This window comes from Oryx dammah, unplaced genomic scaffold (genome assembly GCF_014754425.2).
Source record: "Oryx dammah isolate SB20612 unplaced genomic scaffold, SCBI_Odam_1.1 HiC_scaffold_12, whole genome shotgun sequence".
Lineage (NCBI taxonomy): Eukaryota > Metazoa > Chordata > Mammalia > Artiodactyla > Bovidae > Oryx > Oryx dammah.
The window spans coordinates 43,931,241-43,948,239 of NW_024070196.1; the positions used below are offsets into that span (position 1 = coordinate 43,931,241).

The 16,999-nt window shown below is 46.4% G+C and overlaps 1 protein-coding gene across 1 annotated transcript in view; it reads left to right on the forward strand.

Moving 5' to 3' along the window:
• The window catches only part of POLE (DNA polymerase epsilon, catalytic subunit), a 57,247-nt gene that overhangs the window by 24,376 nt on the left and 15,872 nt on the right, over positions 1–16,999 (forward strand). The window contains exons 24-41 of the mRNA XM_040251535.1: positions 1,196–1,353; positions 1,703–1,898; positions 2,530–2,744; positions 3,922–4,024; positions 4,479–4,559; positions 4,656–4,778; positions 9,966–10,178; positions 10,448–10,657; positions 10,895–11,038; positions 12,444–12,584; positions 12,728–12,881; positions 12,959–13,065; positions 13,279–13,455; positions 13,538–13,761; positions 13,884–14,104; positions 14,339–14,543; positions 15,727–15,900; positions 16,776–16,901. Coding sequence (XP_040107469.1) covers positions 1,196–1,353; positions 1,703–1,898; positions 2,530–2,744; positions 3,922–4,024; positions 4,479–4,559; positions 4,656–4,778; positions 9,966–10,178; positions 10,448–10,657; positions 10,895–11,038; positions 12,444–12,584; positions 12,728–12,881; positions 12,959–13,065; positions 13,279–13,455; positions 13,538–13,761; positions 13,884–14,104; positions 14,339–14,543; positions 15,727–15,900; positions 16,776–16,901 — 2,972 coding nt within the window. The remainder of the gene's footprint in view (positions 1–1,195; positions 1,354–1,702; positions 1,899–2,529; positions 2,745–3,921; positions 4,025–4,478; positions 4,560–4,655; positions 4,779–9,965; positions 10,179–10,447; positions 10,658–10,894; positions 11,039–12,443; positions 12,585–12,727; positions 12,882–12,958; positions 13,066–13,278; positions 13,456–13,537; positions 13,762–13,883; positions 14,105–14,338; positions 14,544–15,726; positions 15,901–16,775; positions 16,902–16,999) is intronic.

Below are 16,999 nucleotides of genomic sequence, written 5' to 3' on the forward strand. Positions count from 1 at the left end.
GCCAGGTTCCTTCTATTAGGAATTGGTGGTAGAAACCAAGATGGACTGTCTCTGCTGCTCACAGCAGATTGGCTAGGAAGTTGTGTGTGTGTGTGTAATAATCCCACACATGTGTGTATATTTATTTCTCTGTTTATCTGCATACATATTTAAATAGACATAACATGAGCATATTGATATATCCGGCTCCAGTCTGTTCTCCTTTCCTTATTAGTGACTCCTTTGTCCTATCTCTGATTTTCCCAGTGTGTGTATTTATTTGTTCAACCCTAGTATTTGTGTAAAGCAGGTTCAGAGCTGTGTGTCTGTGAGCAGTAAGCCCACCAGCTGCAGTACAGTGTTTAGTCTTTACTCTTACACCACCCACACCATGTGAGATTTGCCAAAGTTACTTAAGCCAGCCCTCTGGCAGGGTTCTGTCAAGCAGTGCTAGTGCAGTTGAATTCATTTGTTCCAATCTGCAGGCGTTCTTGGGGTCACCCTAGATCCTAGTTGAATGTTGTTTCATTTGCTTCCAGTAAGATTCACTCTTTTGTTGTTTTCATTCATTCATTTACTTTTGCGTCTTTGCTGCTGGGCGTGGGCTTCCCATTGCAGTGGCTTCTTTTGTGGAGCACGAGCTCTAGGGTGCGTGGGCTCAGTAGTTGTGGCACACAGGCTCAGTTGCCACTCAGCATGTGGAATCTTTCCAGACCAGGGATCGAACCTGTGTCTCTGCATTGACAGGCAGATTCGTATCCACTGTACCACCAGGGAAGTCCAGAATCCATGCTTTACAGGGAGCACTTCTGTGGGTTTTGACCCAGACGTAGAGGCGTGTGTCCACCATCACAGAGCAACATAGAACAGCCTCCACCCCAAAGGCTCCTGGACACTGCCCCTTTGTTGTCGGCCCTTCTCGTTAGGCCCAGCCCTGGTTCCCCTGTGTGTTCTTTTGTGCGATAGTTTTGCCTTTTCCAGCGTGTCCTGTGAATTGAAACATGCTGTGTAACCTTGGTAGACCAAGCAGGAAGCACTTTGGTTCATCCACGTTGGACGTATGTCAGAACTTGATCCCTTTCTCTTGCCAAGTGGTGTCCATTGTATGGAAGAGCCCCAGCTTGCTGATCCATCCATCCTTTGGAGGGCAGCTGGTCGTCTCCAGGTTTGGGTGATGATGAGGGAGGCTGACCCCCTCTTCACTCTTGCTTGGCAGGAAGGCTTCACCAATGATCAGTACCAGGAGCTGGCTGAGCCTTCTTCACTCACCTACGTCACTCGCTCAGAAAACAGCATCTTTTTCGAGGTTGATGGGCCCTACCTTGCCATGATCCTTCCAGCCTCCAAGGAAGAAGGCAAGAAACTGAAGAAGAGGTAGGAATCCCACAGTCTTTATGCTTGGGAAAGGTCTAACAACTCCTCTAGTAAATGGACCAGGACCCACAATGGGAACAGACCTCGGTTCTGGTTTCTTGACCTTTTTTATTCAATTTGGAAAGCTTTTCTTGACACCCACAAACTCTGTTCTCCACCTGTTATATTCTGGTTCTACAGATTGCAGGTCCTAAGTCATTTTCCTTTTGGAGATCAGAATAGAGAGATGTTTGCTGCTTGATGGATGCTAGAAGGGAGGATGAGAAAGGGAAGGAAAAAGGCAGAGGGGTGATGAGAAGCAGCTACCATTCCAGGCTCTCTCCTCTGCTCTCTTTGCCTATATTTCTAGGTATGCCGTGTTCAATGAGGATGGTTCCCTGGCTGAACTCAAGGGCTTTGAAGTCAAACGCCGTGGGGAGCTGCAGCTGATTAAAATTTTCCAGTCCTCAGTGTTTGAGGCCTTTCTTAAGGGCAGCACCCTAGAAGAAGTGTATGGCTCTGTCGCCAAGGTGGCTGATTACTGGCTGGACGTACTATACAGCAAGGTAAGGCTCCTCATCTGGCTCTGAGGGTCCTGCAGTCAGAGTCCTGGTAAGCAAGGTGACAGATGAACTCAAGGCTAATTCTGATGAAATCCCATAACTTCCTTAGTGCCAGAGCTACCCCAAACCCCCCTTAACTTTTGTGCCCAGTGACAGAATTCTGTGGAGGAAACAAATATTATCATGATAATGAGCCAGGTGTAAGCTGTTCGACCTCAGACAGGCCCCTTGGGCTCCTCCTCATCGTTGAAGAAAGCAGCTGGTTCCTCGGTTGGTCCATCTGCTATCCAACCTGGCCATGTCTCTCTTCTTTTCTCCCTCCTGGCTCCTCCTTTCCCTGTCTTTCTCTTCCTTTTAGGACAAAAATAAATTCTTTGTCTTTCCTATTATTCTGCAGTCTTGGTACTAAAAGCTCAATAAATGTTTCTTGATATTTTCCTGCACAGTTTAATATAAGTTAAGGTTTTGTGTGTGATGTTTTGCTGTGCAGTGGTATGAGACAGCCCTGTTACACCACTGCCTTCAGCTCATCAGGCTAGATAAACACAGTTTCACATGGAGAAAGTCTTGGGTGAGCTCAGGCTGGTGCCCCCTTTCTCTGTATGATATTTTTGCTCGTTGCCTCTCTCTCCAGGCAGCTAACATGCCTGATTCTGAACTGTTCGAGCTGATCTCTGAGAACCGTTCCATGTCTCGGAAGCTGGAAGATTATGGGGAGCAGAAGTCGACATCCATCAGCACGGCCAAGCGCCTGGCTGAGTTCCTGGGAGATCAGATGGTGAAGGATGCAGGGCTGAGCTGCCGCTACATCATCTCCCGGAAGCCTGAGGGGTCTCCAGTCACAGAGAGGTAAGGGTTTCCAGCGTCAAGGAAGGAATTCCTTAAGGGTCTTGGTTGCTCTCTGAAAACCTTCATCTTCTGTAGAGCCTCTGTCCCTCCATAGAGAGATGAGCTTCCTTAAACAGGGCAGGGATAGTCAGGACTCAGAAGAGGGAGGAACCAGGCCTTGGACTTCCTACAGAGCAGATGCCTGGAAGGCTGCTGGGGCCTTGGTGGGAATCCTGAGAGGGTGTAGTGAGCTTGTCCACTTGGAGCCCAGAGAATCTGGGTTCTTGGGTACCATCTCAGTCAGGCATAGGGCAGTGGGGAGTCTTGGAGGGTCTGCTACAATGAGCATAACACAAGGTCCAGTTCAGGTTTAGGGCAGAGCTCCGGGTCACTCACACACAAGCAGACTGATGCTGCACTTCTCGAGTTGGGATTATTGAACCACAGCTACATGCTACCACACTGACAGCAAGAAAAGCAGAGTGATGCATGAAGGCAGAGTGTACTTCTGTCTACTTAAGTTTACACACAGGGGAAGTACAATAGGAGTACTATAAAAGCATGTAGGGGACTGATAAGCACCAAGATAAACACTGTGTTTACTTCTATATTAGGAGGGTCGACAGAGCTACACAGGGGACTTCATCATCATCTTTATTTTTCATCCATGACATGAAAATGGCATGGCCGGTTTGATAGAACTAGGTGGTGGATGCACAGGTTTCTGTTCTTTCTAAGTTTCTTTATGATATTTCAAAATAACAAATACTTCTTCCAGTGAGAGAGGGGTAGTGACAGTTGCCATGTTGCTTTGCTAGTGATGTGAAAACTAATTTCATTTTCAGGCAAGCAGTGGGCTCTGTCTGTATTTTACCCAGTGAATAACATTTTTAATGTTTATTTATATGCATGCACATGAATATATAATTTATGTAAAGACATCTGTAAATAGCTCTGATAACAGTGGTCAAACATACACCAGATGGCCAATGGTGAGGAGTTGTGCATGAAATCATGACATTTTAATATGAAGTATTAATATTTATTAAGTATGATAAACATCAGATACAGGTATAGTTTATACAAAATAACTACATGAACTAAAAACATAGGTTACAAAGTAGGTCATAAGTACTTATTTCCATGTAAACTGCAGGAGATTTTCACATTTGTGAGTTTTTTATCTCTTCTCAACCAGGGCCATTCCACTGGCCATTTTCCAGGCAGAGCCCACAGTGAGGAAGCACTTTCTCCGGAAATGGTTAAAGAGTTCTTCCCTTCAGGACTTTGATATTCGGACAGTGAGTGCTGATTTTTTTTCCTACTGTTAGAAATTGAGGAGGAAAACTAGATAAGGCAGAGAATCCCAGACTCGGGTCATGTTTTTGTCTGGGGACTTCACTCTTGATTTCCTCTTTTCTATTATGGAATGAATGAAGAAATAGTTACACTTTGGGAAAACCTGGAAAAGCTAGATGCTGGGGAGGCCTTTTTAACTCTTTTCTGGGATGGACTAAGGCTTGGGGTCTGGCACGGGGTTCTACTGCTGGCTCCTTTACTTGCTCTGATCCTGGGGGATCATTTATACTCTCCACTTCCATTTCCTCCTCTGTGAAATGGGGCCTTTCAGCATAGACTTTCTAAGAGGATTGAATAAGACACATGAAGCATTCATTCAGCACAGTGCTTGGCATGGTGTGTTGCTGCTCTGCTGCTTTTCTCATGCACCCCGTTGCTGTTTTCCTGCATGCTCAGATTCTGGACTGGGACTACTATATCGAGCGGCTGGGGAGTGCCATACAGAAGATCATCACGATTCCTGCGGCCCTGCAGCAGGTGAGCCTGAGACCAGCAGAAACAGAGCCCGGTGTGAAACCTGGACCTGACCAAACTAACAGAGTCAGACAAGTGATCAGTATCGCCTTCATGTAGGTGAAGAACCCAGTACCACGTGTCAAACACCCTGACTGGCTGCACAAAAAACTACTAGAGAAGAATGACGTCTACAAGCAGAAGAAGATCAGTGAGCTCTTTGTCCTTGAGGGCAAGAGACAGGTAATGGGGCCTGGCCCAGGACAACAGAGGCTGTGACAGTCGGGGCTGGGCTGGGTCCTGTGGGCGCACAGGCACCAGTCTCCATACTGCTGCGCATCATTTTGGATGCTTCCATTCAAGCATCTGGAGTGTTTTTTTCTTTCTAAAAATACGTATCTTGATACTTAACCCTTTAGTTCTTCTCTTGTGTTCTTCTGTGATAGGAAGCTTTGTAATGCATCACTTTAGGATGAAAAACTATCTAAATATATGATGTATTAGACTCAGTAACTTAGAATGCATCACTGCACCTTGAGACTTCAGTTTTCTAAACTATAAAAAAAGCTGTTACAAACGCAAAAAAATACTAAAGACCAGTGTAATGAAAAGCATAGCTAAAATCAGAAGAGCAAGAAGAAAATTCTCAGGTACTGAAAATGGAAACTGAGCTTTAAACCAGAGCAGTATACAAACTCACCTGCTAAAAACCAGATCTTCAGATTGAATTTTAAAATCTAACTACTTTATTTATGAGTTATACCTAAAAGGGCTCAAAAAAATTAGAAGAATGCAAAAATATATATATCAAGTAAATATTAACCAAAGCAAAGCTGATGTAGCTATATTAATGCAAGACCAAAAGAAAAATTAACTTAAAAAGTATTAGTAATGATAATGATGGTATTAAATACTACTAAAAGTCAAATTTCACTAGAAATATTTAGTAATTCTAATAGCTTAGCTTCAAATTAAATAATGTGAAAATTTACTTAACTATTAGATAAAAATTGACATCTAATCAGTTTAGGATTTAAACACATCTCTCAGTTGATAGATCAAGCAGACCAAAAACTAGTAAAAATATGTGAGGTTAGAATGAGTTAACAAACAGAGCTTTGCACTCAGTAATTAAAGAATACACATTCTTTTTAAGAACACCTAAAATAAGACTGAATGCTGCAAAGCAATTTGTAACATTCCAAATAATTTATATATATACAGATCATGTTGTTTGGAAACTATAAAGAAATATATTTATAAATAACTCATGGATCAAGAAGTCACAATGGAATTAGAAATACTAAATGAAAATACTATTAAAATTTGTATTTTGTAACTAAAGACTATAAATAGCACATAATCTATTTTAATATATAGAAAAGAAAAACCAATAGAAAATTAAGTAACTTCCAACTGAAAAATTCAGAAACAGTAGAAACCAAGAAAGTAGAAAGAAGTTATAAAGCCAAGAGCAGCAATGAATGAAACAATAAAGCCAAAACCTTTATCTTTGAAAAGACTTAAGAAATAGATAAATCTTTGTCAAGATAGATATTTCAGGTTTTGTGTTAATGAAAACAGATTATCAATGTAGCTATTATAAAGTCTAAAAAAAATAAAGACTGAATTATCTTTCCTAAACAATTTGAAAACTTAGATGGAATGGACAGTATCCTAAAAGGATTATTCAAATTAGCCTAAGAAACAATAGAAAAACTGAATAGAACTTCAAGCATTAAAAAGAAACAAATACTGGGCTCAAATGGTTTCTCAGGGATTTTATCAAACTTTAAAAAAAAATTTTTTTTGGTAGTGCTGGGTCTTCGTTGCTATGTGTAGACTTTCTCTAGTTGTGGCAAGTGGCGGGGGGCTACTCTTCACTATGGTATGCAGGCTTCTCATTGCGGTGGCTTCTCTAGTTGCAGAGCCTGGCCTCCAGGTACATGGGCTCAGTATTTGGGGCTCCTGGGACCTAGAGTGCCACTAGTTGTGGTACAGGAATCTAACTGCTCCACAGCATGTGGGATCCTCCCAGACCAGGGATCAAACCTGTGTCCTCTGCTTTGACAGGCAGATTCTTCACCACTGAGCCACCAGGGAAGCCCCCTACCAAACTTTTTAAACAAATGATTCCAGAGAATTTAAAAAAAGAGGGTCCTTAGCTCATTTGGTAATCTTTATAACTTTTGTTACCCTGATAACAGACTAACAAGCCAGGAAAAGGAAGGCCATTGGCAGATAGAACTATAGGTACAAAAATAGTAACAAACTAAATTTTGCACTGTGTAAAGACAGTAACATTGTGTCCAAGTATGATTTATGCAAGGAATGGCAGGTGTTAACTTCAGAAATCTGCTAATTTAGTTCATTTTAGGAAAAATCGATTCATCGGGAAGAGAAGGCTTATGGTGTCATTTTCAATAGAGTCAAGAAAGAACATTTGATGAACTAATGTCTATTCATGATAAAACTTTGAACAGTCAAAATCAGAAAAGATGATATATTTCTCTGATAAAGTCCATCTGTTGAAACTCAATAGCACACATCGTATTTAATGGCACAACATTAGAATCATTGAAGTGAGGAAGAGGAAATGGATGCCCGTTACCACCATTTCTATTCAAAATTGTTTGGAAGTCCTGGCTGGCATAATTCAACATGAAAAAGAAGTTAAATTTTAAGGATAGAAAGATATAAAACATCATTTGTAGGTAAATATAACTGTTAACACAGAAAATGTAAGGAACCCCCAAATTATTTTAACTAAGACATTTCAGCAAGGTCATTAGATACAAAGCTCATATATAAAAACCTATAGCTTTCTTTTATGTTAGAGACAATTAGGGATTTTTTTAAATTGATCAATTTTTTTTTTTATTTTGGCTATGTGGCATGTAGGGTCTTTGTTTCCCAACCAGGTATTGAACCTGCACCCACTGCAAAGGAAGCACAGAGTTTTAACCACTGGACCACTAGAGAATTCCTTAGAAAGTATTGTTTGAAAGGTACTATTTATAATGATGGCGAATAATATACCAAGGAATAAATCATAGCAACAAAATATATGTAAAACTTTTATGGAAAAAAATTATACAACTTTATTGAAGAGTAGAGAAATTCACCTAAATAAATAAGGAGATATACCATGTTCATGGATGAAAAGATTCAATATTAGAATCCTTGGGGTGATTTGCCCCAAGGTAATTTGTAAAATTCAGTGTAATTTCAGTTAAAATATCTGCAAAAAGTTTTTTGATGGAACTTGACAATCCTAAAATTCATGTGAAGAACAAGGATAAGAAAAACGAAAACAATTTTGAAGATTAAAAAGGGGAAGTTTGTCTTAGTGTGTAACAAAGCTCACTCTTACTAAGGCAAGACCATGTAACAGTGGAACTAATAATAGGGACCCTAGAAACTGATCCCGTGCACCTGGGAGCTTGGTCTATCACAGAGGTATGTTATACACGATTAAGGAGAATAGAGTGCTTATTCAATAAATGATGCTGGGGAAAATGTTTTTTTCATATTTTAAGAAGAAAGTAGCTATCTCACACTGAGTATGAAAACAAATTCCAAATAAAGATATAAGTTGAAAAAAGAGAACTCTTTGGGGGAAAAGCACAGGAGGCTATCTTTATGATGCTGGGGTGGAAAGAGCTTCTTAAGTCATAACTAAAAAACACACACATCACAAAAGGAAAGACCAACAAATTCAATTAATTAAAATGTAAATTTTCTGTAGTCTGAAACAAGAAAGGCAAAATGTTGGTATTTATTGAATTTGTGGAATTTGTGTTATAAGAACATGGATGTTCATTACTATTCTTTTGTTACTTTTGTAATTAAAAAACAAACTTTTTTCTAGCACAGAAGTCCACATAAAATGAAGAGAAAAGTCACAGTTCAAAGAAGATATTTGAAATGTACAAAGTTAGAAATGGTCCATAAACATGTATGTTATTTTTCTATTTACTGTGTAGCAAGTGACCCCAGAACCTGGCAGCTTAAATATCATGGGTTTATTATTATCTTGCACATTTTGAGCCCTGTGGATCTGGAATCTGGGCACAGCTTATCCAGGTCCCCTGGCCCAGGGTCTCCCGCAGACTGCAGTCAGGTGTCAGCCAGGGCTGTGCTCCCATATGAAGGCCTCCCCAGGAGGTGAGGAGGGATGTGCTCCCGAGCTCACTCTGGTCGAGCCATCCTCGTTCCTGGCTCCATGGGCCTCTCCACAGGACAGCTCACAGCCTGACGGCGAACTCCAGAGCAGGCCCTAGATATCAGCCAGAGAGGGTGCCCGCAGTGCAGAAGTCACTGTATTTTATAATCTAGCCTCAGAATGGCACCCTGTCACTTGTTGTAATCTCTTCGTTAGAGGCAGGTCAGTCACTGGGTCCAGCCCATACTCAGGAGAGAGTCATACAGGGCATGAACAACTGGAGTTGGGGTCATTGGGGTCATTTTAGAAAACTGTCTACCCCAGGGTCCACCCCACTGTTGATTAGGTAAATGCAAAATCAAATATTTAGATACCACATCATAGCAAAAAAAATGATTGTGGTGACATTGAGCGTTAACACGTGGGGAAATAGGATCTTGTCTGTGTTTCTTGTGGGAGTGTGAGCACAAAGTCTTCAGGCAGCACGTGAAAGGATGGTTGCTGAACCCAGTTTCTGGTTCTGAAAGAGTGGAATTGAACCATTCTTCATTTTAGAATATCCTGGATAGGTCAGCTGGTTTATATGCATAATAGAATGAATGGACAGTGTCCACATGTATCAACAGGGATTAATTGCAAAAATCTATCATTGAGTAAAGAAAGGAAGTCACAGTATGTGTACCATGTGCCTCTATTCATATAAAACTGCAGCTTAAAGGGACAGTTTATGGGTTTATAGATTTGGAGTAAAAGTACAAAATGTGCAGGGAGTGATAGACACTTGGGGGCTGGGCTTGAGGAAGAGGGATCCTTTACCTGTTTTACAATATTTCTTATAAAAAGGAGAGGGTTCTGGAGCAAACACAAAAAAATATAACATTCACTTTGTAATGGTGGTACCCATTTCTTTCTGACCTTTTCACTGTTAAAAGTTTAAAAATAGATTAGTTTGGAACTTCCCTGGTGGTCCACTGGCTAAGACTCTGCTCCCAATGCAGGGGGCCCGGATTCCATCCCCGGTCAGGAAATTAGATCCCACATGCCACAACTAAAAGTGTGCATGCTGCAACTAAAGAGGTCCCACATGCCACAACTAAGACCCGGCATAGCCAAATAAGTGGATTTTTTAAATATTAAAAGAATAGGTTAGTCTTTAAATGTGTTCAAGTATTTTATCTTATTTAGGAATTCACTTTTGGTGGGTTTCTAGAAGGGAGATTTATTGAGAGAGAGAGCTATTTTAAGGCTCCTTTGGATCTTTACAGGTGGGCATGGCCCAAACTTTAGAAGGTACCCAAAGCCTTGGCTCCCCTGACATGGAGGACTTTGGCCTCACGAAGCCACTTCACTCGGCAGTGCCCATTGCTACCAAGAGAAAGCGTATCCACTGTGAGAGGCAAGAGGGGTCGCAGGACCTGGAGCTGACGATGCCCTGGCAGGAGGTTTTGGGGCAGCCCCCGGCACTCGGAACCACCCAGGCAAGAATTCTCAGGGAGCCTGGAGTGGCTGGTGGGAGAGGGGAGCAGTGATGCTGGTCAGGCCTGACCTGTGACAAGCCATCTCCCTCTGGGGTCTGCTGAGTAGTGCGGGGGCCTAGAAATGGGGCTTGACCCCTGAGGAAGTTGGTATGATGTGCCCAGATCTTACAGAGCTTGGGAGCTCCAAGGTTTAGTTGCTGTGGAAGGATGTTTCTGTTCTACTGCGTGCTCAGCTCTGTTTGCCATCTCCTTCTCTTGACTTGTCCCAGGAAGAGTGGCTGGTCTGGCTCCAGTTCCACAAGAAGAAGTGGCGGCTGCAGGCTCAACAGCGCCTTGCTCACAAGAAGAGACGGCATCTGGAAGGGGCAGAGGGTGCACCAAGGCCTGGGGCCATCCGAGAGGGGCCCTCCACAGGACTGGGGGGCTTCTTTCGCAGAACGGCTCGCAGCATTCTGGACCTTCCGTGGCAGATTGTGCAGGTGCAGACAGTGATCAGAGAGAGGGCAGGAGCATGGCTGATGGGAAGGGGTATTTGACCAGCTCCCGATCCTGGGGACCTGATCTGGAATGGGGCAGAAGGGACAGGGCTTTACCTGTGTGCCTCTGTAAAGGAGCTGGTTCTGGAGGCCACCTGGGAGATGGCCTGTGCACAGGTATTAAGTGCCTTCTGTGACAGGGTGAGACATGGAGTGCTATACGATCTGTTTCCTTTTCAGATCAGTGAGACCAGCCAGGCTGGCTTGTTCAGGGTATGGGCTGTCATCGGCAGTGACCTGTACTGCATCAAGCTGAACATTCCCCGGGTGTTCTACGTGAACCAGCGGGTGGCCAAAGCGGAGGAGGGCCCTTCCTATCGGAAGGTAAGGGGGCAGCTCTTGTTTCTGATCACTGAGGTCAGCTGCCTGCTCAGCCTCTGAGGTTGCCTCCACTATGGCAGAGGCTGCATACAGATTCAAGCTTTGCAGATACAAAGACCATGTGAGCTTTGTGACCTTGAGCAAGGTGTTCTGGTGCCTCCATCTCTCCTGAGAACCTTCTTAGGATGCTGCAAAAACTAACTGAAATGATGCTGTGGAGCACTGAGTGAATGCTCAGTGAGGAAGCTGTCCTGGTGGATCGTCTCTTGCATCTGTTGTCCATGTAACAGGGAAAGGACTAGATGGACATTTGTCAGAGGCTGCAGGCTCTGTCTCCATAGGTTCTTCTGATGTGAACAGCTTTATTGGGGTATAATTCATATGCCATACAGCTCACTCAAAGTATACGACTCAGTGCCTTTTAGTGTATTCACAGAGTTTTGCAGCCATCTCCCCTGTCAATCTTAGTACATTTTCATCACCCCACAAAAAAACCCCAGCCCCTTAGCAGCCTTTCCCCTCTCCCAGCCCTCAGTAAGCACTTGTCCACATTCTGCCTCTAGGTTAGCCTGCCGTGGACATTTCACATATGTGGAATCCTACAGCAGGTGGTCCTCCTCTCAGCTGGGGCATCCTCAGAGGCTCCTGCCTGGTGTCTCCGTCTGAGCTCCCAGTTAGCTCTGCCCAGGGATCATTTACTGAGCAAATGAGCACATTCCTTGGCTGGTACTAAAATTCAGTGAACAGGGTGACATCTAATTGAGGAAATGAGACTAGAGTATTTGTAACTGCCAGCTAGACAGAGGATGCTTCTGAAATCCAGTTCTGACCAGAAGATTCAGCAGAATGTGGACCCTGGAAGAGGACAGGGAAGGAGTGGGCAACAGACAACAGATGATCTAGGATTCTGTAGCTTTCTTAGATGTGTGTGATGTAAGTGAGTAGGAGTAGATCCTTCCTTTAAGGATGTTTTCCCCTTGGGGCACCCCCTCTCCTCCCTCCTCGCTGAGGTATCCATACTCTGGCTGGACAGGTGTTCCATTCCTAGTCTTCTGTCTGGGAAAACAGCTCTCATAGGGTTTTTGCTTCTTGCACCCTTAGGTTACACCAGGAGAGAACAGAGGAAAATGTAGCAGGAGCACCTGCCCCTCACAGTCTGGGAACTTGTCTACTTTTCAGAAGCCTCAGGCAGCTTTTTGAAGCCAGGCCCAGACCTTTTAATTTTACTGATAGGGAGAAATGGGCTGTAGAACTTTACTCTATGGTTGTGTGCAGACATCCTAGGACTGTTTAAACAGTGCATGTATGTGTGTAAGAGTGTGTGCACGTGTGTTTGCCTGTGCGTTGTTGCAAACGTTACCACTTAGCTCAGTTGCGGGGTGAGGTCACTGTCACATGATGTCACCAGGTGAATCGAGTCCTTCCTCGCTCCAATATGGTCTACAACCTCTACGAATACTCGGTGCCAGAGGACATGTACCAGGAACATATCAACGAGATCAACACTGAGCTGGCGGCGCCAGACATCGAGGGCGTGTACGAGACGCAGGTGATTATTTTCCCAGCCGAATGGTGCAAGGATCCACCTAAATGGAATAGAGGGAGACAAACCCAGTCGAGGCATGGACAGGCCGGCAGCAGCAGCTGGGCCTCTGCCTTCCCCCGTCGGCCCTCACACATCCCCTCTTGCAGGTTCCGTTAGTGTTTCGGGCCCTGGTGCAGCTGGGCTGCGTGTGTGTGGTCAATAAACAGCTGGTGAGGCACGTTTCAGGCTGGGAAGCAGAAACCTTCACTCTTGAGCACCTGGAGATGCGCTCCTTGGCCCAGTTCAGCTACCTTGAACCAGGTATGGCGTCTGCCGGCCGCCCTTGCTTGGCCCTGCCTCCTGCACATCTCGGGGTGACGGGCCATGTCCTCCTGCAGGGAGTGTCCGGCACATCTACCTGTACCACCACGCACAGGGCCACAAGGCTCTCTTTGGCATCTTCGTGCCCTCACAGCGCAAGGCGGCCGTGTTTGTGCTGGATACCGTGAGTTCCGGGCCAGGCCACGGGACAGCCTCGCTGGGGGAGGCACACAGCCCCGGGCAGGAAGCTCCCACTCCCCTTTCCTTCCCATCACTGCCTTGTTCTTGTGAGAGTGAGAAGCTGATCTGCAGAGGTAGCCCTGCCACCTGTGGCGACTCGCAGGGCTGCCCCTCCTTCCCCGTGGGAAGACGGCTGACCTGGCCCTCGTTTGTCTAGGTGCGAAGCAACCAGATGCCCAACCTCAATACCCTGTACTCAACAGAGCACAGCCTCCTGCTAGAGAAAGTGGGCGCTGAGCTCCTGCCCCCACAAAAACACGCTTTTGAAGTTCGTGCTGAAACAGACTTGAAAATCGTCTGCAGAGCCATCCAGCGCTTCCTGTTGACCTACAAAGTGAGTGCCATCGGGACCCCATGCTGTGAGAAACCCCTCCCCAGGGCCTGGTCCACCTCACTGCTTCCTTCCCTGCACCCAGGAGGAGCGCCGTGGGCCAACTCTCATTGCTGTTCAGTCCAACTGGGAGCTGAAGAGGCTGGCTGGCGAGATCCCTGTCCTGGAGGAATTCCCTCTGGTGCCTGTCCGCGTGGCTGACAAGATCAGCTACGGGGTCCTGGACTGGCAGCGCCACGGAGCACGGCGCATGATCCGGCACTACCTCAACCTGGACACGTGTCTGTCACAGGCCTTTGAGATGAGCAGGTGGGCCGAGGGGAGGGGTGCTTCTGGCCACCTTGGTTGTCACTGGCCTCACTGGTCTCTGGGCACAAGAAGGCATTCCCCAGTCATTTTCAGCTCCTGGGGTTGACCCCGTTCCCCTCCAGGTACTTCCACATCCCCGTTGGGAATCTGCCTGAGGATATCTCTACCTTTGGCTCCGACCTCTTCTTTGCCCGCCACCTCCAGCGCCACAACCACCTGCTCTGGCTGTCTCCTACGTCACGCCCTGACCTGGGTGGGAAGGAGGCTGACGACAACAGGCTTGTCATGGAGTTTGATGACCAAGCCCCTGTGGAGATCAACAGTTCCGGCTGTTACTCCACAGGTGGGAGGGCAAGGCGCACCAGGGACTGCTGTTCCTGCTATTTGTTGCCATTCTGGGCTGGTGGGAGCACTCAGGTGTATTGGGCTGGGAGCTGAACCTGCAGGGGACCTCTGTGGGTGTGGGCTGTGCAGTCAGCTGCCCTAAGCAGCAGTGATTTTTCTGAGATTGTGCTTGCTGGGATCGGGCTCCACACCCAGGAGGGGTCAGTGCACAAGCGGTGATGTCTGTGTGTAGTGTGCGTGGAACTGGATATTCAGAACCTGGCCGTCAACACCATCCTGCAGTCTCACCACGTCAATGATATGGAGGGGGCTGACAGCATTGGCATCAGCTTCGATGTGATCCAGCAGGCCTCCCTAGAGGACATGATCACGGGCAATCAGGCTGCCAGCGCCCCTGCCAGCTATGACGAGACAGCCCTCTGCTCCAACACCTTCAGGTACCCAGGGGCTTGCCGCCCTGAGAACATCACCTGCCCTTTGGTTCTTCTTGTACCCTCAGCTCTCCAAAGGCAGAACAACAGTTTGCCTCTAGAAGGAGCAGTAGAAATCCTTTTATCCTCTGTCCTTGTTTTGGAAACTGAGAGCTAAGTCAGTATCAGTGGGGCTTCCCTCTGCCCGGTCAGAAACCAGCCCAGGGCCAGACTCCTTTCTTTGCTCACGGGTGGCACTCACAAATGCCGCCCTCCAGGTACCGGCGACAGTTCCAGATGCTGCCTTCTGGCCCACTTCCTATGGCCGGAGGTGTGCCTGCAAGAAGTCGCCAGTTTACTTGGGGTGTGGGTGTTCACTGAGCATCTGCTGTGGGGTGCACAGCAGGATATGAACATGGGTAAAGCCCTACAGAAAGTGGTGCGAGTTGCAAGGCACGGGTATCAGGAGAGAAGTGCAGTGGGGGCACGGGCAGGGAGCATGCGCTCTCATAGCCACACGAGGCAAGATGGCTGTTGCCCATTGTAGAAATGAGGAAACTGAGGCCCAGGCTTGTGGTCATAGTGCAGCTGAGGGGAAAGGTTGGTGTTCAAGAGCAAGTCTTGTGGTTCCAGAACTGTTTTCTACAACTGCCACCCTGTAGCCTTTTCGCAGAAAGAGGACAGAACTGGAGGGAGGGGGCTTCAGGCCAGGGGACTTGTGGAAAGAAAGCCTCAGCAGCCAAAATGCATGTGGTGTAGTCAGGGCCAAGGACTGTTTGGGCAGAGAAGCAGCCAGTTCAGTCCCGAGAGGTGGTGCAGTCAGACTGCAGGTGACAGAACCATCACACTGGCTTTGTGATGCTGTTTGCAGAGTCATCTGGGGCGATTTAACCAGGGGCAGTTGTGACGAAGCAGTCCATTAGGACCCTCACTGGCACAAGGGAGAGGGGGCCCTTGAGGTCTCTGCTGTGAGTCTCTTGGTTCTCACAGCAGTGAGGTGCCTCCTTGAAGGGCACCCGCATCTTCTCAGCTCTGTCCTGGCTCTGTTGGAAAAGCCGGAAAGGTGGTGTTGAGTGGGGGATGCGGATGAGTTACAGAGGGGCGAGGAATGGAGCCTGGACAGTGAGAAGAGAGGGCACAGAGGCGACAGCAGAACGGTGAGGAGCTGGTGCCAGCGACAGTGGGGGCACCCTCTGAACCCCTCCTGCAGGATCCTGAAGAGCATGGTGGTAGGCTGGGTGAAGGAGATCACGCAGTACCGCAATGTCTACGCCGACAACCAGGTGATGCACTTCTACCGCTGGCTCCGGTCGCCCTCCTCACTGCTGCACGACCCTGCCCTGCACCGCACGCTGCACAGCATGATGAAGAAGCTCTTCCTTCAGTGAGTGCCACCAGTGGCTTTCTCCTCCAACCAGAAAGATGGCTAGTCAGCACCCCTGGATCAAGAGTCCACTTCTAGGCTAGTGGTCCATAGCGACCAGATGGGGCCCGTGAAGAGCTCAGCTGCCGTCAAGCTTCCAGAGACACGCCATATGGTGCAGAGTCTCTGCTGCTTTTTTATAAGTCACTGCACACTGTGCTTATCATTCTGCACCTCGCTTGCCTTTGTTAACAGTAGGTCTTGGAGAGCTGTGTGTGGATGTACCACACTAATGAATGTTTCGGCAGCTTCCATAACTTTTGTTGTCACAGTAACCAACCAAGGATTGGTCTTGTGCATGAGGTCATGTAAACATGTCTAGAATAATCTCCAGGAAGTAACACTGCTGCAGGTCTGATGGATATTTTCAGATAAATTGAGAGAGGTAAATGCTAATTTGAATCAATATTATCAGCTCCCTCTAAAGGTTGTACAGTTGGTTATACTACCAGCTCTTGGGAACTAGATTGGGAATGCGTGTCCCCATGCCAAGCCCCAACAACAACCTGATGAAATAAAATGCTCTCTCAGTATCCCCCTAATTTGCAGTTCTAATTATGAAAGAAATTGGACTTCCTTTGACCATTTTTCTGTACTTTTGTTTTGTGTTTTTCTCATTGATCTGTATGAGCTCTTTCTAGATAAAAACCATTTTTCTGTGATATGAGTTGCAGATTTTTTCCTCTCTTTGTCTATGATTTTGTCTGTGGTAGGGTTTGGCCATGCAGACCTCTTTGTTCTTTGTTACTTCTGGGTTCTAGGTATATGTTCTGCTTCGGGACCATTAACTGTTTTCTCTGTGGTGTCTTGACCTTTGATTCTGAACTGGTCTGCAGGCTTATCGCTGAGTTCAGGCGCCTGGGGTCATCGGTCGTCTATGCCAACTTCAACCGCATCATCCTCTGCACCAAGAAGCGGCGGGTGGAGGACGCCCTGGCCTACGTGGAGTACATCACCAACAGGTGTCAGCATTCCTGTCCCCTTCGTTCGCTCGTGTTCTCATTTGCTCCATTTCCCTGCTGCTGACAGACTTCCTTAACAAACCTTGTAGTGTGGCTCT